The sequence below is a fragment of the Scomber japonicus genome, chromosome 11 (assembly GCF_027409825.1).
Source record: "Scomber japonicus isolate fScoJap1 chromosome 11, fScoJap1.pri, whole genome shotgun sequence".
Taxonomy (NCBI): domain Eukaryota; kingdom Metazoa; phylum Chordata; class Actinopteri; order Scombriformes; family Scombridae; genus Scomber; species Scomber japonicus.
Genome location: NC_070588.1, coordinates 5,478,383 through 5,504,387, shown reverse-complemented (window position 1 = coordinate 5,504,387; position 26,005 = coordinate 5,478,383). Strand labels below are relative to the sequence as shown.

Genomic DNA, 26,005 nt, shown 5'->3' with positions numbered 1-26,005 from the left:
TGAACACTGCTTCGGGCAGCCGTGCTGGTGAAGGAGTGGCCCAGGTGGTGGTGGTACTAACAGACGGGCGCTCCCAGGATGACGTGACTGAGCCGGCCCAGGTGCTGCGGCTGGCAGGCGTGGAGGTGTTTGCAGTTGGAGTTCAGGATGCAGTGGACTCTGAGCTCAGGGAGATGGCTAGCCAACCCCATGACACTTATGTGTTCAGTGTAGACTCTTTCCTGAACTTGCGGGATGTAATTCAAGATTTAGTAGTGGCGCTTTGCGGCGCGGTGACCCAGTCAGGGGATTCTCCTGTGGCAAATGAGGCCCCTGTGGCTGGAGGAGGGACAGGTAATGAAATGGGACCAGTGTGACTACCATACTAATGTGGCTACATGTGCAGGAAGAAACTGTTGCATATGTGGCCGTGACTGGATTTTACTATTAACACAATCAAATTTACTTTAACCATAATAACCTTTCTCTCTCCACCTGCAAGATTAACATCACTTGTTTTGTCTTACCACGTGTATTTTTTACCGTAATGCTTTAAAAATCACAGTACAATTCTTTAAAAAGCCTTTGAAAGAGAACACGGTCTGAAGGATGTCTTACTTAACATCTCAAAATCAGTCAGTGAGCTTTTAACAAAAGCTAACCACGCACAACTGCTTATGTGTCTTGCGTATGTATGTTTGTCTTTATCAGTCACAATGTCTATCTTTGTTAAATATGGTCAATATTCTGTATTTGAAACAGTGATGAACCTGCCTGGACTCATCCTTGACCTATACAGGAACTACTTTGAGAATGTTTTTATATGCAAATATCCAGAAATTATATGCAAACACATTACAGTCTATTGCTAGTGGGAAAGATGCTCCTTCATGATAAATCATAAATGAACTGGAAGCATCACCAATTTAAATGATTTTACCAATTTTTATCTGGAATAACATATAATGCATTCTCAATAGGAACTTGTAGGCACCAAGAATGGGCCACAGGGTCATGACTGGTCACTTTATCTGAGGTCTGTAACAAGAGTCTGCATGGGATGGCTGAACTCAGTGGAGCTTTTAAAAGGGACATATCAAACAAATCCAATGAGAAACATTAGTGAACAGCAACAACATTTTTATGTGTTGTTTTCTTTTGACTTGCTGCTGTTATTACAGTATGGCTAGTCTAAAGAGTCAATATGTCTAATATTTTACATAGCCTGAATATGTTTTCTATGATCAATTTATATAACTAAACTCAATTAAACCCTTTTGCAGACTTCTCACAATTTCTCATGTTGTGGCTCCAATATATTGTAAAAAACATCAATGAAACCCAGTTCTAATCTGGGTTTCATGTGGGAAAAACATAGTTTTTTCTAGAATTTACAGTCATTTAAAAAGAAAATTGCTGTCACTGTCCCATATCAATACATCTAGAGAATTGACTAAGTTACATGTTATATAAATGGTTCGTAATCTTATTGACTGCAAAACTACTATACTTGATCATAAATCCTCATGTTACTGTAATCCATATCCAACCAAGTATCCAATCTATGATAGAAGACATCAAATAGCAGTTTACAGCAGAACTTAGCAAATTAGATCACTTCAAGAAATCTCCTTGGTTCAGCCTACATGCAGTATGATGTGTTTTGCAATGTTGTTATTTATTTGTTCACTTTGAATGTTACTTGACACATGCAATGATATACTGGCAAACAATCTTTTTGTCTCTGTCTCCTTATGTTACCACATGCAATGATACACTACCACAAGTTATTTTTTGTCCCCGTCTCACTGTGTTAACACTTTCACAAGTTCCATTTTGTTTTGTTTTTTCTCTCTCTCCTTAAAGCGCAAGATTCAGCTGACCTTGTACTCTTAATTGATGGATCAGAGAACGTTGGAGCCGCAAACTTCCCATTTGTGCGTGATTTGGCTTTGAGAATCATTGAGCGCCTTGATGTGGGCAGGGACACTATTCAGGTGGCATTGGCCCTGTACAACGCCAACCCAGAGATAAAGTTCTATCTTAATAGCTATGACAGCAAAGCATCAGTCCTGGAAGCTGTGAAGGGACTTTCCTACTCAGGGGGCGATGAATCTAACCTGGGCGCCGCTTTGGAGGAAGTTGCCGAGAGCCTTTTGAGCCAAGCAGCTGGGGGCAGGGCAGAGGAGGCTGTTCCCCAGATGTTGGTGGTTATCAGTGCTGGGCCATCCACTGACGATACTGGTGCTGGTGACCGGGCCCTTAAGAGGGCTGGCGTTATCACATTTGGTGTGACGATTGGTGATACTGCCACTGCAGATCTGGAAACAGTTGCTACAGATAAAAGTTTTGTCTTGTCAGCTCCTGATTTCAGAACAGTGGCAAGTATGGGTGACCAGCTGAACCCATACATTAATGGGGTGGTCCAACGCACCATTATAGTTCAAAATCAGTTCACAGAAGGTATGTAACTTCTCTGTAAATGTGCTACAAACTACACACTGTAGTTGTGGAAGGGGACTTCATTTAAAGCCCAAGAGAGCTCATAATGAATTTTATATAGTGTACACGGTCACATAAGCTTGTGCTCAATTAGAAATAGCTATATTCGCAATCCAAATAAATGTTGTAAAATATAGGAGTACTAACACTTGTTAGTGTCCATCTTGAATTAGCTGATTAAGCCTCTGCAAATGTATAGATCAACAAAGTTCCATTAATTACTTTTAAGGAAAACAGAAAACAGATAAACTGTATCAGATATTCTACGAAAAGTAAGTCTGAAAAAGGCATTTCTATCTAACAATGTCTATAAGAACCTGTTTTATTATACAGCTTTTTTGATGCAACATCATCTCAGCCAGTGCAAATGGTTGAAAATAGCATCAGAATAACACAGCAAGATCTGAAATTGTAAATGTGTAGTTTATAGATAGACTGGCAAACCTATGAAACCTTAAGGTAAAATATCTGAACTACTAAATGGCTGTCATACACATTAAATTGAAGCTGCATCAAGTTACAAGAGTCACTGAAGGACAAAAGGTTGACATCAAAACAAGCTCACAGAGACAAGCATTAACATGCTATAGGTGCCAAGCAAGTTATTATTGCAACATGTCATCAAATACTTGCCAAACAGTACTTTCAAATCAAAAAGATAAAGATAAATCAAAAAATACCTTGATCTGCTTGCCTTGCTAGAATACTCTTTTAATCAGCCACTTGTTTATTGCCACAATTTCCACACTGGCAGGTACTGTAGGGTACAATTTGCTGGTTTGAGCTTGGGTACTGGGACCTACTCCCCACAGGTTTTTTTATGGGCGTTTTATGAGTGACTTACCACACAGACTGGTAACCCGTGATAATAATCCGAAAGCACTTTAATAGTTAGTTATAGTTGCATAAGGCTACTGAGGTGGTTGTTGATCTTTAGAGAAACTGGCAGCCATTTCATATCCCAGTATTGTGTGAGCATATCAAAAACTCCTTGATAATGTTTTCACAAAGAACAGCATATTCTTGTGAGTACAATTTATTGGAAATTCCAACAAAAATTGTACCACAGGGAAAAAAATATTTACAAAACAAACAGTTTCAGTAATTGCCCTACTTACAACAGAGTTTGTAGAGACAGGTTATTGGGCTGTTCTATTCATATTTTAAGATTAACTGATTTATATAGTTCATGTGGATAGCAAATATTTTCTTATGTTTAGTGACAGCTGTCAAAACATCAAAGAAGCTACATCTTTCAGATGGGTCATTTAGAAGGCCTCTTTTTTGTAGTATGTCAATAGTAAATAAATGAATAACATTTAAACATGTATCCCATATCCTATAAATCTAATTATAAAACATCCTTGGTGGACTATGTTGTATGTCTTTTGACTTAAAATCAGCATTTCATCTCATATTAATGTGTTTTATTTTCTTTTCAGTCTTGACAGTTGGAAAAAGAGACATCATTTTCCTCATTGACAGTACAATGGGTGCAACACTTATCAACTCCGTGCGTGAATTCATCAAGCGGTTTGTCGACACCATGCCAGTTGGTCCAGATGACGTTCAAGTGGGTGTGGCCCAGTTCAGCAATGTTCCTAGACTTGAGATGGACCTCAATTCCTATGGATCCAGGGAGGAAGTGACTGCTGCTTTGGGCAGAATTAAACCAAAACAAGCTGGTACAGTCAACATTGGAGCAGCCTTGGACTTTGTGCGGACGAACATGCTGCAGCCTGAGAAGGGCAGTCGTATGCAACGGGGAGTACCTCAGCTTGTTCTGTTGATGACCAGTAAAAAGTCCAGTGACAGTGTGGAAGGACCTGCTAGGGCCCTGCAGCAACTAGGTGTACTGACCCTGGCTGCAGGTTCCAAGGCTGCAAATGAGCAGGAGCTGAAGGAAATCGCCTTTACTGACAGCCTTGTGTTCATGCTGAAGGACTTCCGCATACTGCTTCGCAACCCAAGGGCAATTACTGATGCTCTCTCTACTTTGGCTGGAACGGTGGTGATGACTGAAGAACCCACTGAACCAGGTAATGCTTTGTCCTTTAAAGACATCAAATACATTTTAATACTAATTAAGTGAATGAATGGACTTATCTTTGATTGAATGGAAGTATACAGATGGGTGACAAATTACAGGAAAAACTAAATTAAATGAGTGGAAAAAACATTAAATGCAGATGCTTCCAAAAAAGTGTACTGCATCATGATATACTTTAACATTAACATCATTGACATCCTATACTCTGTGATATGTACATATGTAAAGATTTCAACCCAACTGAGCAACTATGGGTAATGTTGGACCATTATGTTAGACATTGCTCTTCACAACCATCATCAAAGCACCAAAAGGGAGAATGTCTCTTGGAAAAATGGTGCCCCCTGTAGCATACTCCTAAAGACTTGTACAATCTATTGGCATATTTCAGTGAGTTTGGTATAACCTGATGTAGTCATAGCTATCATTACTTGACACTCATTTCCACTTCAACCTCACAGCAACGCAAATGCTGATTGTGTCCAAACCATGATGCCTCCTCCTTCAACAAAAGCAGCATTTTGCACTAAACAACACATGTGGTTGTGCTGGTGACCAAGGAACCTTTTTTTTAATTAAAGTATCTGCTCAACTGTCAGTATTATCTAACTTGTAAATGAATCTCTGTTGTTTACTTTCAATTATATTTCCCCCTTTGAACTCTCATTTACAAGTATCAGGATCTCTGTAATACTGTGATACTAATGTAATTCTTTATTTAAACTGGGTTAATTTACAGCTAATGTGAACCAAACATGTCCTGCTGCTTCACATTAAAAGCTTTCTAATGTCATAGTACAGAGATTGTTTGTATTGTGAAGTAGCTAAAGGAAATGCAATGTATTTTTCACAAAGTTTTGTTAGTATTGACAATACTGTGTCACCATTTGGTTAGCAGGTATGTTTTAAATATTGCAGGGAGCTATGATGAAACATGACAGCCATAGCTGGGTAAACAAAGAGATACACTCTCTCTCTCTCTCTCTCTCTCTCTCTCACTCACTCACTCACTCACTCACTCACTCACTCACTCACTCACTCACACACACACTCTAAATATTTGATACCAAAGTGCCTGTGTAGCTGTCTGACATTGTAATGTGTCACACATTGTTTTACATCTTCTCAAGCCTGGAATTACATGTACATTTGTTTGTTTTTGTGCTTTTCCTCAGTGATAGAGATAACCACAGTGCAGACTCAAAAAGTGGTCCGAGACATTGTCTTCCTTGTGGATGGGTCAAGCTACATTGGCAGCACTAACCTACCCTATGTGCGGGACTTCATTATCAACGTGGTCAACCAGCTGGATATACGTCCTGACAGGGTCCAGATTGGTCTCATGCAGTTTTCTGAGCAACCACAGATTGAATTTTATCTGAACACCTTCCGTAGCAGGGAAGAAGTTGTGGATAGAATCTCACAACTCAGGCTGACTGGAGGCTCGGTCTTGAATACAGGAGCTGCCATGAATTACGCCCTTGCCAACATGTTCCAGCCAAACACAGGGTCACGGAGGAGGGAGGGAGTCCAGCAGGTGTTGGTTCTGATCACAGGTGGTCCAGCACAGGATGAGGTTAAAAGTGTAGCCGATAAATTGGCTCTTGGTGGTGTTTTGACCTTCACAGTCAGTTCTGGACAAGCAGATAGTACCTTACTGAGATCAGTTGCCTTTGTGCCAGATTTGGCTTACCATGACACAAGCTTCGCTAATTTACCAGCTATGGCTGAACAAATCATGCCAAAGTTGATAACAGTGGTTGGCGATACAGATGTGACAGCGACATTCCCAGGTGATCCTGGTGAGTTCTGTATTTCTCATTTTCTATTTAAAAAAAATCTTTAAAGAAAGGTTTCTCTGGTAACATTTTTTTTTTCTTTCAGTCACTGTTCCTGGATCTGAAAGGGATGTTGCCTTCCTCATTGATGGCACGGACAGTGTTCGAGCAGATTTTGCCTACATCAAGGATTTTATCATTAAAGTAATTGAACCACTTGATATTGGGATTGACAAGGTACGAGTTTCTGTGGTTCAACACAGTGAGAGGCCAACACCAAGTTTCTTCCTTAACAGTTTTCAAACCAAAGATGAAGTGCTGAGAGCTGTTAATGCAATGACACTGTCTGGTGGACGTAGCCTAAACACTGGAGCTGCTCTGAAATACATGAAGGACACCATCTTGTCAGAAAGGCAAGGTAGCCGGGCTGCACAAAATGTCCCCCAGTTCTTGATTGTCTTGATTGGAGGCAAATCAAGGGATAACGTAAAGGAACCTGCTGGTGCCCTGAAGACGGAAGGAGTCGTACCATTTGGTGTTGGTGTCAAGGATGCGGACCGAAAGCAGATTGAGGCCATTTCACACAACCCTTCCTTTGCCTTCAAGGTGAACGAATTCAGTGAGCTTAGCACCGTACCAGGAAGACTCAATACCTACGTGAGCCTTCCAAGTCAAGAACTCAAGATCGTCCTACAGCAAGGTAAGTGAAATATCTTTACTTATGGATGTGCTCAAAAAAAACAACACTTCTAGTGATGTTTTTGATGTTTTATCAGAATAACTGAATCTTGTTTGTTGTGTCTTAGTACAAAGTGATGCTGTAAAAAGAGATATTGTGTTCCTACTGGATGGCTCTGATAACACAAGAAATGGATTCCCAGAGATAAAACTCTTTGTTAAGAGCATAGTGGAGAGTCTCTCTGTCAGTGAGAACCAAGACAGAGTGTCTGTGGTTCAGTTTGCTGATAACCCGGATGTCAACTTTTATCTGAATTCTCACAAGACAAAGAATGACATTATGAATGCCATAGATAATTTAAAGCACAAGGGTGGCAGACGCCTTAATATTGGGGGAGCTCTCCGATTTGTGAGGCACAGTGTCTTCACTACCTCCACTGGCAGTAGAAGACTAGAAGATGTGCCCCAGATTTTAATTCTGTTAAGTAGCAAACCGTCCACTGATAATGTGAGAGGCCCAGCTTTTGCTCTTAAAGAGCACGAAATTATGTCTGTGGGGGTTGGAGTTGGAGATGCCAAGCTTTCAGACTTGGAAGTGATTGCCTTCAAGCCTGGTTTCACATACAAGGTCACTGATTTCTCTATGTTGCCCTCAATACAAGCACAACTGGTTACTACATTGAACATAAACAAAGACACTGAGGGGACCCTGACTGGAATCTCTGATTTAATAGGTAAGAATACCACATTTGAATATATGCTTATGTTAAGCTGACAAGCAGTTCTGAATTGTTTTAGCACATTTGCTTTGCATGACCTATAACCATGTATAATGGTTACTCTCACCAGACAATCTACTCGACTGTTCTATGTTTCTTAGTCTTTCAAGAACGCAGCCCTCTTTCAGACTTTTTTCCACTTGTGAACTTTCATATTACTTTGAAAATGAGTTGACAAATGACCTCATACATCTTTTTAATAAAAAAAGATGGCTCTTTATCAGTTCTGCTTGAAGTGATGCTTTCAGAGCAATAGCTCATCTTTCATACCGTGCTCAGGTTTTCTCTCTGAGGGTCTAATTTCTCATGCTGATGAGTATGCATGAGCATAGAAAAGTCTTGAGCCAGGATTTCGTGAATTCTATTTTGATCTTTCCATGTATCACCTTGTTGACACAGGAAGCAATAAGAGGGATATAGTGTTTCTCCTTGATGGGTCGGATGACTCCAGAAGTGGTCTACCAGCTATTCGAGAGTTCATTAGAAGAATGGCAGAAGAGCTGGAGATTGATGAAGATAAAGTTCGAGTGGCTGTTGTACAGTATAGTAATGACACTACAGTTTACTTCAACCTGAAAACTCATAAATCTAAAAGAGCTATCATCTATGCGGTAAGAAGTCTTCGCCATAAAGGAGGAAGACCGCGGAACACTGGAGCTGCGCTACAGTTTGTGCAAGATCATGTTTTCACTGCTACATCTGGAAGCAGACGACTGGAGGGAGTCCCTCAGATTCTGTTTTTACTGACTGGAGGGAAATCCAATGATGATGTCTCAGGAGCTGCATCGGACCTAAAACAAATAGGTGTTCTATCTTTTGCCATTGGACTGAAACATGCAAAACAGGAGGAGCTACAGAAAATTGCCTTCTCTTCCAGATTTCTTTTCAACCTGCCCGTCTTTGGTGAACTTTTGTCCATTCAGCCGGAGATAGCGGCATTTGTCCAGGCGGAAATACAGATTGAGCCTCCTACTGTTGTAGGTAAGAAGTGTCAATGATTCATAATCAAGAATCATATTGACTCCTTGCTTATGATTTTGGACATTTGCTCTTTCATGGTTTGAATTGCAATGAAACTGCATCATCTTTTAAAGGATGTCAATTGATCAGTTTCATTAACCTCAAACTGTCTTCACTGGCTAGAGGCAACTTCTGGTTATGTTGTCTCTTTTTGGCTCTCATTCTTCTTCTTGTACCTTGGAGAGTCTTTCTTGACAGCCTCAAATCGGCAAATGCTCTGTCTATAATGCTCTTCCTTGAGCCAATGATAATCACATCATTGACTGAACACTTAGAGTTGAAGAATATTAAAATAATTTTTTCTGCTTTCTCCTCCTTTCATTTGTGAAAGAGGAATATGCTCCTTATCTTGTCCTTATCTCCAAGTTTTTCAGATTCAGTTTTCTTTTCATCAGTTTTCTTAACTTAAATGTTCAGTACATTCAGAAATTGCCAGCTTTTATGACTATGTACTATGTAATGTGTAACTACTGCACCACAATTGATATCTATTTCTGATTCTTAAAGAAGGTTTTCCTTTTCTTTTCTAGTTGAATTAGAGTCCCCTCAAAGAGACATAATATTTCTGTTGGATGGGTCAGATGACACACGGAGTGACTTCCCAGCAATCAAAGGTTTTATCCAAAGAGTGGTAGAAACACTCAGTGTTGGTGAGAACAAAGACCGTGTCTCTGTGGTCCAATATAGTAGAGAACCACAAACACATTTCAGTTTGAACACCTACACAGAAAAACAAGATGTTCTTGATGCTGTCCAGCAGTTGAAACATAAAGGTGGAAGACCCCTCAACACTGGGGCAGCTCTTGACTATGTGAGGAAAACTGCTTTAGCTGACTCCTCTGGGAGTCGGCGTCAAGAAGGTGTCCCTCAGATATTAATTCTGTTGAGTGGGGGAAGATCTCAAGATGATATTGCAAGTGCTGCTGTGGCACTTAAACAGGACAAAGTTGTTCCATTTTGTATAGGTACAAAAAATGCAGACATACTTGAGCTCCAGATGATTTCACATATCCCTTCCTATGCTTTCTCTGTGCTTCGGTTTGATGATATTGGGAGCATCCATCAACAACTTGTGTCATTTGTGAAAAGGGTGCCTCGTCAGCCAAGACTAAAACCACAAAATGTATTAGGTAAGATCTATCTATCTATCTGTCTATCTGTCTATCTATCTATTCTTATCTTTCATAATTGGATTACCTTATGTATAACAATAACTGATCACCATGCTTGTGTCTGTCAAAGTTCCTACAGTTACAACTGAATCCATTGAACATGATATTGTGTTTTTACTGGACTCCTCGGATGAAATGGAAAATCAATTTGAAGCAATGCGTGGCTTTGTTGAGAGAATGGTGGAGAAACTTGATTTGGATGAGAACAAAGATCGTGTGTCAGTGGTGCAGTACAGCAGAGCACCTTCTGTTGAATTTTTTCTAACCACATACAAAACTAAGCAGAATGTTACTGATGCTGTGCGAAGTCTGAGGCATAAAGGTGGCAGTCCCCTCAATACGGGTGAAGCTCTCCAGTACACCAAAGATAATGTTTTCACAGCTTCTTCTGGAAGTCGGCACCAACAGCATGTCCCCCAGATTTTGGTTCTCTTAACTGGTGGACAGTCCAGTGATGATGTCAGAAATGCTGTAAAAAACTTGAAAGAAATTGGTGTGGTGGTGTTTGTGGTGGGAACAAAGAATGCAGATACCCTTGAGATTCAGTCAATTTCAGAGGAAGCCAGTCATGCTTTCTTTGCAGCAGATTTCAGTGACCTTTCAGGCATTGAACAACAAATATTTTCTGCAATCAAGAAGGGTGAAACTCCTGGTATAAAACCAGCATCATATGGTAAGACTGTAATGACAGGACGTTACACCATGTGCACAACTTCAAGCGTTGTCTGATTAATGTAGACATGTAGTTCATTGTTATTGAAAGTGAATGAAACTCCAACAAGATGTGAAATGTTGACGATGGAGCACCATTGTAAACAAAATACTTTGACCTCATTTGCACAAACTGTGGGGCTTTCCTCTGTGTTCTTTTGCTGGTTCCATCTAGTTATGTTGAAAAAGAGTTCCACTTGGTTGTTCTAGTGGTGGGGATTGCATGAACCAAAACAGTTTGCTAAAACAGAAGAGCAAGTTGTGCACATGGAGTTATTGAACGTTTATAGGAATAAAACATCTTTCTTCACAAATGTCATCATCATCCAATTTGTTTTATGTACATTTTTGATTACAGATAACAAGAAAAGAGATGTTGTTTTTTTGCTTGATGGTACTGATGACTCTCAGCAAAGATTCCCTGATATAAAAGACTTTGTGCAGAGAATAGTGGCGGACCTAAACATTGATGCAAACAAAGATCGTGTGGCCGTGGTCCAGTACAGCAACATGGCACAGGTCAATTTCAACTTTAAACAGTACTCGACACAGGATGATGTTCTTGATGCAGTACGAGGTTTAAGTCACCAGGGAGGTAATCCTCACAATATTGGAGCAGCTCTGCAGTATTTGAGGGACAATGTGATTACTTCTGGCTCAGGAAGTAGACTCCTAGACGGAGTTCCACAAATCCTAATTCTACTGAGCAGTGGCAGATCTGCAGATGATATAAGAACCCCTGTCAGATTGCTGAATGAGATTGGTGTAATCTCAATTGCCCTTGGAACAAGTGATGCTGACACTTTAGAACTCCAAACAATATCTCACAAACCCAACTATGCACTCTCTATCACTAATTATGAGGAGCTTCTTTCTGCTAAGCAGGATTTGTTGTCACTGTTAGGGGAGGCTTCCCACCATGTAGAGCAAACTGCTCCAACAAAAGGTTTTGGTAAGATGTCCAGCATTGTATTGTTTCTATATTTCTTGGTAACAACATTTAGTAAAGAAAAAAGGAGAGTGGGTTGACTTAATTTTAGAGGAGGTTCATTGCAGCCATTTACCTATTATCTGTTGAGAATCACATTGTCTTTTTTTCTACATTTTTGTCTTTATTGCAGATTCAAAGAAAAGTGATGTGGTATTTCTTATTGACGGATCATATGACTCACGAAACAGCTTTAACGAAATACGAAGCTTTATGGAAAAAATAGTTGAAAGTTTGAATCTAGATGAGAACAGAGACCAAGTGGCTGTTGTTCAATACAGCCGTGATGCCACAGTCAATTTCTATTTGAATTCCTATTCTTCTAAGAGTGAGGTGCTCAATACCATTAGAACAATGAGACATAAGTTGGGAAGACCCCTTAACATTGGCAAAGCACTGGAGTTTGTCAGAGACAATGTCTTTGCAGCTTCAGTTGGAGGCAGACATGCAGAATTGGTTGCTCAATATCTGTATGTTTTCAGTGGTGGAAGATCAGGGGATGATGTTAGAGGACCAGCACAGTCACTCAAAGAAAATGGAATTAAGACTTTTAGTATTGGAACAAGAAATGCTGATACACTGGAAATGCAGACCATTTCTTTCACACCAGCACATTATTTTCATGTCACAAGCTTTAACATTCTGGAAAGCATACATCCATCTGTGGAAGCCACATTGAGGGGTGCTCAAGAAACAACAGAATATACAACTGTTACTGGTAAGATGTAGAAAACAAATTTGCATAATTTTTTGAGAATAAATGAAAATCTCTGGAGATGCAAATATGTTGTTGTGCAGAAAAGTTATATGATTATATACCACAAGTTTCTAAAAAACATTTTATTCACAGATGCAAATATGTTGGTTTTAAAATGTTTTTTTACATTCATTTCAGACACTTCCTCAATTACAAAATTAGAACTTCAAAGTGCCGATATTGTTTTTCTGCTTGATGGATCTGATGATATGCAAGCAAATGAAAGACAAATCCTGGATTTTGTCAAAGAGTTTGTAAACCAAATAGAAATTGGGCCAAGCAAAGTACAAGTTGCTTTGATACAGTACAGCACAGAGCCTACTACTGATTTCCTCCTGAACACATATTCACTGAAAGATGATGTCACGAGTCATTTGAGCAATGTTAAACTGAAAGGAGGGTTCTCTGTGAATGCTGGTGTAGCCCTGGATTATGTGAGGAACAATGTGTTCACTGCTTCATCTGGAAGCAGAGCCCAGCAGGGAGTCTCACAGATACTGATTTTCTTAAGTGGGAAAAAGTCAGAGGATGATGTCTCAGGTCCAGTGGACAGACTGAGAGATGCTGGAATTGTCCTTTTCAGTGTTGGAGTGAATAATGCAGATAGGTTGGAGATGCAGCGAATAGCAAACAGACCTGGAGCGGATTATTTTATCAAGGAGATGTCTGACTTTACTCTTGTGAGACAACAGTTGCTCTCAGTCATTGCATCTCACAAAGGCACTGTCAGCCCTGACATAGGTGAGTGAAATTAAGTATGTCAATTTACTTGCATTTTTAATGATTATATCTAAATATATTCACATCCTGCAAACTATGCATTTTAGTTGCATTAACAGTAATCAGACTGTTCTGTTTGATTGTAAATTAACACAATTTACATGATTGTGGACTTTTCTAGGTTCAAGATCCACTATAAATAGAGATATAGTCTTTCTTATTGATGGATCGGATGATGCGAGGAGTAAATTCAATTCAATACGTGAATTTCTTGCAAAAGTGGTTGACAGCTTTGACCTGGACCAAGGGAAAGATCAAGTAGCTGTTGTACAGTATAGCAACAATGCTGAACTCAATTTCAATTTGAATGCTTACAACAGTAAAGATGATGTTCTGAAGCAAATCGCAAGCCTCAAACCAAAAGGCGGAAGGCCTCAGTATATTGGAGCAGCACTGCAGTTTGTAAGAGATAATGTCTTTGTTTCAAATGCCGGAAGTCGACATCACGAAGGTGCCAAGCAGATCCTTGTTTTACTGGCTGGTGGAAGATCTAGAGATTCACCCCGAGGCCCAGCAAATATGCTTAAGACTGCAGGGGTTGTCATGTTTGCAATTGGTTCAAGAATGTCCAATCTAGCTGAGATGCAAGTCATTTCCTCTGACCCAAATTACGCTTACTCAATCCCAGACTTTGTAAACCTTATTCGTATTCAACAAAGTTTGATGACTCATCTTACTCAAATGAGAATTGAAGACCAAACTAAATCAGGTAAGAACCATGATTATTTTAATAACCGTACATAAATCACTATAAACATGAATTAATTCATGATGACTGGGATTAATATGAAAAAATTATATCTATTTTTGATAACAGAGCAAAGTGATACGAAAGAAAGAGATATAGTGTTTCTTTTGGACGGATCTGATAACACCAGGAGTGGATTCTCAGCCATCAAAGACTTCCTGTACAAAGTAATAGAAAAACTTGATATTGGACCAAATAAAGACAGAGTTGCTGTGGTTCAATCTAGCAATGTGGCACTAGCCAATTTCTTTTTGAATTCATTCTTGAAGAAGGAAGATATTCTTACAACAGTAAGGAGGCTCTCACATAAAGGTGGGAGACCCCTCAACACCGGGGCAGCCCTCCAATACGTCAGGGACAACGTTTTTACAAACTCCACCGGGAGTAGGCACCTGCAAGGTGTTCCACAAATATTGATCTTGCTAAATGGTGGAAGGTCTTTTGACAATGTAGATACCCCAGCCTCTGCTCTCAAACAGCAGGGCATCTTTGCCATTGGCATTGGAACAAAGAACTCTGACAGTAGAGAGCTGCAGAAGATATCGTATGACCCCAGTTACGCTCTATCTGTGTCTGAGTTCACTGACCTCCCCACTGTCCAAGAACGGCTCTCCTCTGTAATGAGAAAAGTGCTAGTAAGGGTCATGCCCATGACACCAACAGTAACTGGTAAGAAAGTCACCCATTTTTCCATCCCAAGATTATAGTGGCAGGGAAACTGAAGTGTATTAAAGTGTACTTTTACTGAGTTTGTGTCAGCCAGTTCCACTTAGAATAGAGCAGATTGTAAAGGTTGAGTTCAGCTTTTGCCATCTGACGATGACACAGTAAATGTTTGACACATGAAGTTAAAAATGTCTCAAATTTTGTGTTCCCTAGTGGACAGAAAGCCACGAGGAAGGGATGTTGTGTTCTTGTTGGATGGATCTGATGGTACTAGAACTGGATTCCCTGCCATGCGAGACTTTGTCCAGAGAGTAGTAGAGACACTCAGTGTGGATGACACCACGGACCGTGTCTCAGTGGTTCAGTACAGCAGAGATCCAGCTGCCCAGTTCTATCTGAGCACGTACACCACAAAGGGCGAGATCCTTGACGCTCTTACAGGTTTGAGGCACAGAGGTGGAAGACCCCTCAAGACTGGAGCAGCTCTCCAGTACTTGAGGGATAACGTCTTCACGGCCTCTGCAGGGAGCAGGCGCCTGGAAGGAGTCCCTCAGGTCCTAATATTGCTAAGTGGTGGAAGGTCTTTTGACAGTGTTGATGCACCAGCTTCTGCTCTCAAGCAGCTGGGAGTCTTGACCTTTGCAATCGGTACCAGGAGCTCTGATAGTAAAGAACTGCAGACGATAGCCCACGACCCCAGTTATGCTCTCTCTGTGTCTGAATTCACTGACCTTCCCAGTGTCCAACAGCAACTTCAGTCTTCCGTGGAGGCTGTGATTGTTGACGTCACCCCAGAAGCACCCACTGTACCTGGTATGTTAACAAGCACAGCCTCTTGCTGGCTTGAAGGGCTGCCTGATTTGTTTAATCCAATAATGAAGGAAAGAAAGAAATTAAGTGCAATACTTGTTTAGCTCCATGTGTGCATTTAAAGAGAGGTGGTGGTGTTCCTTCCAAGTGTTTAAAATTGAAGTAGGCAGTACTACGTTATTTGAAAAAATCAAACATCCACCAGTTGAAGAATAGGCCACTAGGGTACTTTTTGCAGAGGTTTATCTTGTTTGTCTTCCTGTCTTTTCTCAGTTGACACTGCCAAAAAGGATATCGTATTCCTTCTGGATGGTTCCGATGGCACAAGGAATGGCTTCCCTGCCATGCGTGATTTTGTTGAGAGAGCGGTGGAGAAACTCAATGTGGGAGTAAACAAAGACCGTGTCTCTGTGGTTCAGTACAGCAGAGACGCAGAGGCCCATTTCTATCTGAACAAGTACACCACAAGAGAGGACATTTTGGATTCGGTCAAAGGGTTGAGACACAGAGGAGGCAGACCCCTCAACACCGGAGCAGCCCTCCAATATGTCAGGGACAACGTTTTTACAAACTCCACCGGGAGTAGGCACCTGCAAGGTGTTCCACAGATACTGATCCTGCTAAATGGTGGAAGGTCTTTTGACAATGTAGATACCCCAGCCTCTGCTCTCAAACAGCAGGGCGTCTTTTCCATTGGCATTGGAACAAGGAACTCTGACAGTAGAGAGCTGCAGCAGATATCGTATGACCCTAGTTACGCTCTATCTGTGTCTGAGTTCACTGACCTCCCCACTGTCCAAGAACGGCTCTCCTCTGTAATGAGCAAAGTGCTAGTGAGGGTCACACCCATGACACCAACAATAACTGGTAAGAAAGTCACCCATTTTTCCATCCCAAGATCATAGTTGGAGGCAAACTGAAGTGTATTTAAGTGTACTTTTACTGAGTTTGTGTCAGCCAGTTCCACTTAGGGCAAAACAGTTGCGCCAGTAAGAATAGAGCAGATTGTAAAGGTTGAGTTCAGCTTTCGCCATCTGACGTTGACACAGTAAATGTTTGACACATGACGTTAAAAATGTCTCAAATTTTGTGTTCCCTAGTGGACAGAAAGCCACGAGGAAGGGATGTTGTGTTCTTGTTGGATGGATCTGATGGTACTAGAACTGGATTCCCAGCCATGCGAGACTTTGTCCAGAGAGTAGTAGAGACACTCAGCGTGGATGACACCACGGACCGTGTCTCAGTGGTTCAGTACAGCAGAGATCCAGCTGCCCAGTTCTATCTGAACACGTACACCACAAAGGGCGAGATCCTTGACGCTCTTACAGGTTTGCGGCACAAAGGCGGAAGACCCCTCAACACTGGAGCAGCTCTCCAGTACTTGAGGGATAACGTCTTCACGGCCTCTGCCGGAAGCAGGCGCCTGGAAGGAGTCCCTCAGGTCCTAATATTGCTAAGTGGTGGAAGGTCTTTTGACAGTGTTGATGCACCAGCTTCTGCTCTCAAACAGCTGGGAGTCTTGACCTTTGCAATCGGTACCAGGAGCTCTGATAGTAAAGAACTGCAGACGATAGCCCACGACCCCAGTTATGCTCTCTCTCTGTCTGAATTCACTGACCTTCCCAGCGTCCAACAACAACTTCAGTCTTCCGTGGAGGCTGTGATCGTCGACGTCACCCCAGAAGCACCCACCGTACCTGGTATGTTAACAAGCACAGCCTCTTGCTGGCTTGAAGGGCTGCCTGATTAGTTTTATCCAATAATGAAGGAAAGGAAGAAATTAAGTGCAATACTTGTTTGGCTCCATCTGTGCATTTAAAGAGAGGTGGTGGTGTGCTTTCCAAGTGTTTAAAATTGAAGTAGGCAGTGTTAGGCTCTTTGAAAAAAATACACACGTCCACCAGTTGATGAATAGGCCACTAGGGTACTTTTTGCAGAGGTTTATCTTGTTTGTCTTCCTGTCTTTTCTCAGTTTACACTGCCAAAAAGGATATTGTATTCCTTCTGGATGGTTCCGATGGCACAAGGAATGGCTTCCCTGCCATGCGTGATTTTGTTGAGAGAGTGGTGAATAAACTCAATGTGGGAGTAAACAAAGACCGTGTCTCTGTGGTCCAGTACAGCAGAGACGCAGAGGCCCATTTCTATCTGAACAAGTACACCACAAGAGAGGACATTTTGGATTCGGTCAAAGGGTTGAGACACAGAGGAGGCAGACCCCTCAACACCGGAGCAGCCCTCCAATACGTCAGGGACAACGTTTTTACAAACTCCACCGGGAGTAGGCACCTGCAAGGTGTTCCACAGATACTGATCCTGCTAAATGGTGGAAGGTCTTTTGACAATGTAGATACCCCAGCCTCTGCTCTCAAACAGCAGGGCGTCTTTTCCATTGGCATTGGAACAAGGAACTCTGACAGTAGAGAGCTACAGAAGATATCGTATGACCCTAGTTACGCTCTATCTGTGTCTGAGTTCACTGACCTCCCCACTGTCCAAGAACAACTCTCCTCTGTAATGGGCAAAGTGCTAGTGAGGGTCACACCCATGACACCAACAATAACTGGTAAGAAAGTCACCCATTGTTCCATCACAAGATCATAGTTGGAGGCAAACTGAAGTGTATTTAAGTGTACTTTTACTGAGTTTGTGTCAGCCAGTTCCACTTAGGGCAAAACAGTTGCGCCAGTAAGAATAGAGCAGATTGTAAAGGTTGAGTTCAGCTTTCGCCATCTGACGTTGACACAGTAAATGTTTGACACATGACGTTAAAAATGTCTCAAATTTTGTGTTCCCTAGTGGACAGAAAGCCACGAGGAAGGGATGTTGTGTTCTTGTTGGATGGATCTGATGGTACTAGAACTGGATTCCCAGCCATGCGAGACTTTGTCCAGAGAGTAGTAGAGACACTAAGTGTGGATGACACCATGGACCGTGTCTCAGTGGTTCAGTACAGCAGAGATCCAGCTGCCCAGTTCTATCTGAACACGTACACCACAAAGGGCGAGATCCTTGACGCTCTTACAGGTTTGCGGCACAAAGGCGGAAGACCCCTCAACACTGGAGCAGCTCTCCAGTACTTGAGGGATAACGTCTTCACGGCCTCTGCCGGAAGCAGGCGCCTGGAAGGAGTCCCTCAGGTCCTAATATTGCTAAGTGGTGGAAGGTCTTTTGACAGTGTTAATGCACCAGCTTCTGCTCTCAAACAGCTGGGAGTCTTGACCTTTGCAATCGGTACCAGGAGCTCTGATAGCAAAGAACTGCAGACGATAGCCTACGACCCCAGTTATGCTCTCTCTGTGTCTGAATTCACTGACCTTCCCAGCGTCCAACAACAACTTCAGTCTTCCGTGGAAGCTGTGATCGTCGACGTCACCCCAGAATTACCCACCGTACCTGGTATGTTAACAAGCACAGCCTCTTGCTGGCTTGAAGGGCTGCCTGATTAGTTTTATCCAATAATGAAGGAAAGGAAGAAATTAAGTGCAATACTTGTTTAGCTCCATGTGTGCATTTGAAGGGAGGTGGTGGTGTACTTTCCAAGTGTTTAAAATTGAAGTATGCAGTGTTAGGCTCTTTCAAAAAAATACACACGTCCACTAGTTGATGAATAGGCCACTAGAGTACTTTTTGCAGAGGTTTATCTTGTTTGTCTTCCTGTCTTTTCTCAGTTGACACTGCCAAAAAGGATATCGTATTCCTTCTGGATGGTTCCGATGGCACAAGGAATGGCTTCCCTGCCATGCGTGATTTTGTTGAGAGAGCGGTGGAGAAACTCAATGTGGGAGTAAACAAAGACCGTGTCTCTGTGGTCCAGTACAGCAGAGACGCAGAGGTCCAATTCTATCTGAACACGTACACCACAAGAGAGGACATTTTGGGTTCGGTCAGAGGGCTGAGACACAAAGGAGGCAGACCCCTCAACACCGGAGCAGCCCTCCAATACGTCAGGGACAACGTTTTTACAAACTCCTCCGGGAGTAGGCACCTGCAAGGTGTTCCACAGATACTGATCCTGCTAAATGGTGGAAGGTCTTTTGACAATGTAGATACCCCAGCCTCTGCTCTCAAACAGCAGGGCGTCTTTTCCATTGGCATTGGAACAAGGAACTCTGACAGTAGAGAGCTGCAGAAGATATCGTATGACCCTAGTTACGCTCTATCTGTGTCTGAGTTCACTGACCTCCCCACTGTCCAAGAACAACTCTCCTCTGTAATGGGCAAAGTGCTAGTGAGGGTCACACCCATGACACCAACAATAACTGGTAAGAAAGTCACCCATTGTTCCATCACAAGATCATAGTTGGAGGCAAACTGAAGTGTATTTAAGTGTACTTTTACTGAGTTTGTGTCAGCCAGTTCCACTTAGGGCAAAACAGTTGCGCCAGTAAGAATAGAGCAGATTGTAAAGGTTGAGTTCAGCTTTTGCCATCTGACGTTGACACAGTAAATGTTTGACACATGACGTTAAAAATGTCTCAAATTTTGTGTTCCCTAGTGGACAGAAAGCCACGAGGAAGGGATGTTGTGTTCTTGTTGGATGGATCTGATGGTACTAGAACTGGATTCCCAGCCATGCGAGACTTTGTCCAGAGAGTAGTAGAGACACTAAGTGTGGATGACACCACGGACCGTGTCTCAGTGGTTCAGTACAGCAGAGATCCAGCTGCCCAGTTCTATCTGAACACGTACACCACAAAGGGCGAGATCCTTGACGCTCTTACAGGTTTGCGGCACAAAGGCGGAAGACCCCTCAACACTGGAGCAGCTCTCCAGTACTTGAGGGATAACGTCTTCACGGCCTCTGCCGGAAGCAGGCGCCTGGAAGGAGTCCCTCAGGTCCTAATATTGCTAAGTGGTGGAAGGTCTTTTGACAGTGTTAATGCACCAGCTTCTGCTCTCAAACAGCTGGGAGTCTTGACCTTTGCAATCGGTACCAGGAGCTCTGATAGCAAAGAACTGCAGACGATAGCCTACGACCCCAGTTATGCTCTCTCTGTGTCTGAATTCACTGACCTTCCCAGCGTCCAACAACAACTTCAGTCTTCCGTGGAAGCTGTGATCGTCGACGTCACCCCAGAATTACCCACCGTACCTGGTATGTTAACAAGCACAGCCTCTTGCTGGCTTGAAGGGCTGCCTGATTAGTTTTATCCAATAATGAAGGAAAGGAAGAAATTAAGTGCAATACTTGTTTAGCTCCATGTGTGCATTTGAAGGGAGGTGGTGGTGTACTTTCCAAGTGTTTAAAATTGAAGTATGCAGTGTTAGGCTCTTTCAAAAAAATACACACGTCTACTAGTTGATGAATAGGCCACTAGGCTACTTTTTGCAGAGGTTTATCTTGTTTGTCTTCCTGTCTTTTCTCAGTTGACACTGCCAAAAAGGATATCGTATTCCTTCTGGATGGTTCCGATGGCACAAGGAATGGCTTCCCTGCCATGCGTGATTTTGTTGAGAGAGCGGTGGAGAAACTCAATGTGGGAGTAAACAAAGACCGTGTCTCTGTGGTCCAGTACAGCAGAGACGCAGAGGTCCAATTCTATCTGAACACGTACACCACAAGAGAGGACATTTTGGATTCGGTCAGAGGGCTGAGACACAAAGGAGGCAGACCCCTCAACACCGGGGCAGCCCTCCAATACGTCAGGGACAACGTTTTTACAAACTCCTCCGGGAGTAGGCACCTGCAAGGTGTTCCACAGATACTGATCCTGCTAAATGGTGGAAGGTCTTTTGACAATGTAGATACCCCAGCCTCTGCTCTCAAACAGCAGGGCGTCTTTTCCATTGGCATTGGAACAAGGAACTCTGACAGTAGAGAGCTGCAGAAGATATCGTATGACCCTAGTTACGCTCTATCTGTGTCTGAGTTCACTGACCTCCCCACTGTCCAAGAACGGCTCTCCTCTGTAATGAGCAAAGTGCTAGTGAGGGTCACGCCCATGACACCAACAGTAACTGGTAAGAAAGTCACCCATTTTTCCATCCCAAGATCATAGTGGGAGGCAAACTGAAGTGTATTTAAGTGTACTTTTACTGAGTTTGTGTCAGCCAGTTCCACTTAGGGCAAAACAGTTGCGCCAGTAAGAATAGAGCAGATTGTAAAGGTTGAGTTCAGCTTTCGCCATCTGACGTTGACACAGTAAATGTTTGACACATGAAGTTAAAAATGTCTCAAATTTTGTGTTCCCTAGTGGACAGAAAGCCACGAGGAAGGGATGTTGTGTTCTTGTTGGATGGATCTGATGGTACTAGAACTGGATTCCCAGCCATGCGAGACTTTGTCCAGAGAGTAGTAGAGACACTCAGTGTGGATGACACCACGGACCGTGTCTCAGTGGTTCAGTACAGCAGAGATCCAGCTGCCCAGTTCTATCTGAACACGTACACCACAAAGGGCGAGATCCTTGACGCTCTTACAGGTTTGCGGCACAAAGGCGGAAGACCCCTCAACACTGGAGCAGCTCTCCAGTACTTGAGGGATAACGTCTTCACGGCCTCTGCCGGAAGCAGGCGCCTGGAAGGAGTCCCTCAGGTCCTAATATTGCTAAGTGGTGGAAGGTCTTTTGACAGTGTTGATGCACCAGCTTCTGCTCTCAAACAGCAGGGAGTCTTGACCTTTGCAATCGGTACCAGGAGCTCTGATAGCAAAGAACTGCAGACGATAGCCCACGACCCCAGTTATGCTCTCTCTGTGTCTGAATTCACTGACCTTCCCAGCGTCCAACAGCAACTTCAGTCTTCCGTGGAGGCTGTGATTGTTGACGTCACCCCAGAAGCACCCACCGTACCTGGTATGTTAACAAGCACAGCCTCTTGCTGGCTTGAAGGGCTGCCTGATTAGTTTTATCCAATAATGAAGGAAAGGAAGAAATTAAGTGCAATACTTGTTTAGCTCCATGTGTGCATTTAAAGAGAGGTGGTGGTGTGCTTTCCAAGTGTTTAAAATTGAAGTAGGCAGTGTTAGGCTCTTTGAAAAAAATACACACGTCCACCAGTTGATGAATAGGCCACTAGGGTACTTTTTGCAGAGGTTTATCTTGTTTGTCTTCCTGTCTTTTCTCAGTTGACACTGCCAAAAAGGATATCGTATTCCTTCTGGATGGTTCCGATGGCACAAGGAATGGCTTCCCTGCCATGCGTGATTTTGTTGAGAGAGCGGTGGAGAAACTCAATGTGGGAGTAAACAAAGACCGTGTCTCTGTGGTCCAGTACAGCAGAGACGCAGAGGTCCAATTCTATCTGAACACGTACACCACAAGAGAGGACATTTTGGATTCGGTCAGAGGGCTGAGACACAAAGGAGGCAGACCCCTCAACACCGGGGCAGCCCTCCAATACGTCAGGGACAACGTTTTTACAAACTCCTCCGGGAGTAGGCACCTGCAAGGTGTTCCACAGATACTGATCCTGCTAAATGGTGGAAGGTCTTTTGACAATGTAGATACCCCAGCCTCTGCTCTCAAACAGCAGGGCGTCTTTTCCATTGGCATTGGAACAAGGAACTCTGACAGTAGAGAGCTGCAGAAGATATCGTATGACCCTAGTTACGCTCTATCTGTGTCTGAGTTCACTGACCTCCCCACTGTCCAAGAACGGCTCTCCTCTGTAATGAGCAAAGTGCTAGTGAGGGTCACGCCCATGACACCAACAGTAACTGGTAAGAAAGTCACCCATTTTTCCATCCCAAGATCATAGTGGGAGGCAAACTGAAGTGTATTTAAGTGTACTTTTACTGAGTTTGTGTCAGCCAGTTCCACTTAGGGCAAAACAGTTGCGCCAGTAAGAATAGAGCAGATTGTAAAGGTTGAGTTCAGCTTTCGCCATCTGACGTTGACACAGTAAATGTTTGACACATGAAGTTAAAAATGTCTCAAATTTTGTGTTCCCTAGTGGACAGAAAGCCACGAGGAAGGGATGTTGTGTTCTTGTTGGATGGATCTGATGGTACTAGAACTGGATTCCCAGCCATGCGAGACTTTGTCCAGAGAGTAGTAGAGACACTCAGTGTGGATGACACCACGGACCGTGTCTCAGTGGTTCAGTACAGCAGAGATCCAGCTGCCCAGTTCTATCTGAACACGTACACCACAAAGGGCGAGATCCTTGACGCTCTTACAGGTTTGCGGCACAAAGGCGGAAGACCCCTCAACACTGGAGCAGCTCTCCAGTACTTGAGGGATAACGTCTTCACGGCCTCTGCCGGAAGCAGGCGCCTGGAAGGAGTCCCTCAGGTCCTAATATTGCTAAGTGGTGGAAGGTCTTTTGACAGTGTTGATGCACCAGCTTCTGCTCTCAAACAGCAGGGAGTCTTGACCTTTGCAATCGGTACCAGGAGCTCTGATAGCAAAGAACTGCAGACGATAGCCCACGACCCCAGTTATGCTCTCTCTGTGTTAGAATTCACTGACCTTCCCAGCGTCCAACAGCAACTTCAGTCTTCCGTGGAGGCTGTGATTGTTGACGTCACCCCAGAAGCACCCACCGTACCTGGTATGTTAACAAGCACAGCCTCTTGCTGGCTTGAAGGGCTTTCTGATTAGTTTTATCCAATAATGAAGGAAAGGAAGAAATTAAGTGCAATACTTGTTTAGCTCCATGTGTGCATTTAAAGAGAGGTGGTGGTGTGCTTTCCAAGTGTTTAAAATTGAAGTAGGCAGTGTTAGGCTCTTTGAAAAAAATACACACGTCCACCAGTTGATGAATAGGCCACTAGGCTACTTTTTGCAGGGGTTTATCTTGTTTGTCTTCCTGTCTTTTCTCAGTTGACACTGCCAAAAAGGATATCGTATTCCTTCTGGATGGTTCCGATGGCACAAGGAATGGCTTCCCTGCCATGCGTGATTTTGTTGAGAGAGCGGTGGAGAAACTCAATGTGGGAGTAAACAAAGACCGTGTCTCTGTGGTCCAGTACAGCAGAGACGCAGAGGTCCAATTCTATCTGAACACGTACACCACAAGAGAGGACATTTTGGATTCGGTCAGAGGGCTGAGACACAAAGGAGGCAGACCCCTCAACACCGGGGCAGCCCTCCAATACGTCAGGGACAACGTTTTTACAAACTCCTCCGGGAGTAGGCACCTGCAAGGTGTTCCACAGATACTGATCCTGCTAAATGGTGGAAGGTCTTTTGACAATGTAGATACCCCAGCCTCTGCTCTCAAACAGCAGGGCGTCTTTTCCATTGGCATTGGAACAAGGAACTCTGACAGTAGAGAGCTGCAGAAGATATCGTATGACCCTAGTTACGCTCTATCTGTGTCTGAGTTCACTGACCTCCCCACTGTCCAAGAACGGCTCTCCTCTGTAATGAGCAAAGTGCTAGTGAGGGTCACGCCCATGACACCAACAGTAACTGGTAAGAAAGTCACCCATTTTTCCATCCCAAGATCATAGTGGGAGGCAAACTGAAGTGTATTTAAGTGTACTTTTACTGAGTTTGTGTCAGCCAGTTCCACTTAGGGCAAAACAGTTGCGCCAGTAAGAATAGAGCAGATTGTAAAGGTTGAGTTCAGCTTTCGCCATCTGACGTTGACACAGTAAATGTTTGACACATGAAGTTAAAAATGTCTCAAATTTTGTGTTCCCTAGTGGACAGAAAGCCACGAGGAAGGGATGTTGTGTTCTTGTTGGATGGATCTGATGGTACTAGAACTGGATTCCCAGCCATGCGAGACTTTGTCCAGAGAGTAGTAGAGACACTCAGTGTGGATGACACCACGGACCGTGTCTCAGTGGTTCAGTACAGCAGAGATCCAGCTGCCCAGTTCTATCTGAACACGTACACCACAAAGGGCGAGATCCTTGACGCTCTTACAGGTTTGCGGCACAAAGGCGGAAGACCCCTCAACACTGGAGCAGCTCTCCAGTACTTGAGGGATAACGTCTTCACGGCCTCTGCCGGAAGCAGGCGCCTGGAAGGAGTCCCTCAGGTCCTAATATTGCTAAGTGGTGGAAGGTCTTTTGACAGTGTTGATGCACCAGCTTCTGCTCTCAAACAGCAGGGAGTCTTGACCTTTGCAATCGGTACCAGGAGCTCTGATAGCAAAGAACTGCAGACGATAGCCCACGACCCCAGTTATGCTCTCTCTGTGTCTGAATTCACTGACCTTCCCAGCGTCCAACAGCAACTTCAGTCTTCCGTGGAGGCTGTGATTGTTGACGTCACCCCAGAAGCACCCACCGTACCTGGTATGTTAACAAGCACAGCCTCTTGCTGGCTTGAAGGGCTTTCTGATTAGTTTTATCCAATAATGAAGGAAAGGAAGAAATTAAGTGCAATACTTGTTTAGCTCCATGTGTGCATTTAAAGAGAGGTGGTGGTGTGCTTTCCAAGTGTTTAAAATTGAAGTAGGCAGTGTTAGGCTCTTTGAAAATAATACACACGTCCACCAGTTGATGAATAGGCCACTAGGGTACTTTTTGCAGAGGTTTATCTTGTTTGTCTTCCTGTCTTTTCTCAGTTGACACTGCCAAAAAGGATATCGTATTCCTTCTGGATGGTTCCGATGGCACAAGGAATGGCTTCCCTGCCATGCGTGATTTTGTTGAGAGAGCGGTGGAGAAACTCAATGTGGGAGTAA

The 26,005-nt window shown here is 43.2% G+C and overlaps 1 protein-coding gene across 1 annotated transcript in view; it reads left to right on the top strand.

Moving 5' to 3' along the window:
- Positions 1-3,853: 3,853 nt before the first annotated feature.
- LOC128367754 (collagen alpha-3(VI) chain) overlaps positions 3,854-26,005 on the top strand; it is a 112,157-nt gene continuing 90,005 nt past the window's right edge. The window contains exons 1-3 of the mRNA XM_053328387.1: positions 3,854-4,520; positions 5,707-6,333; positions 6,416-7,009. Coding sequence (XP_053184362.1) covers positions 3,863-4,520; positions 5,707-6,333; positions 6,416-7,009 — 1,879 coding nt within the window. The 5' untranslated portion in view covers positions 3,854-3,862. The remainder of the gene's footprint in view (positions 4,521-5,706; positions 6,334-6,415; positions 7,010-26,005) is intronic.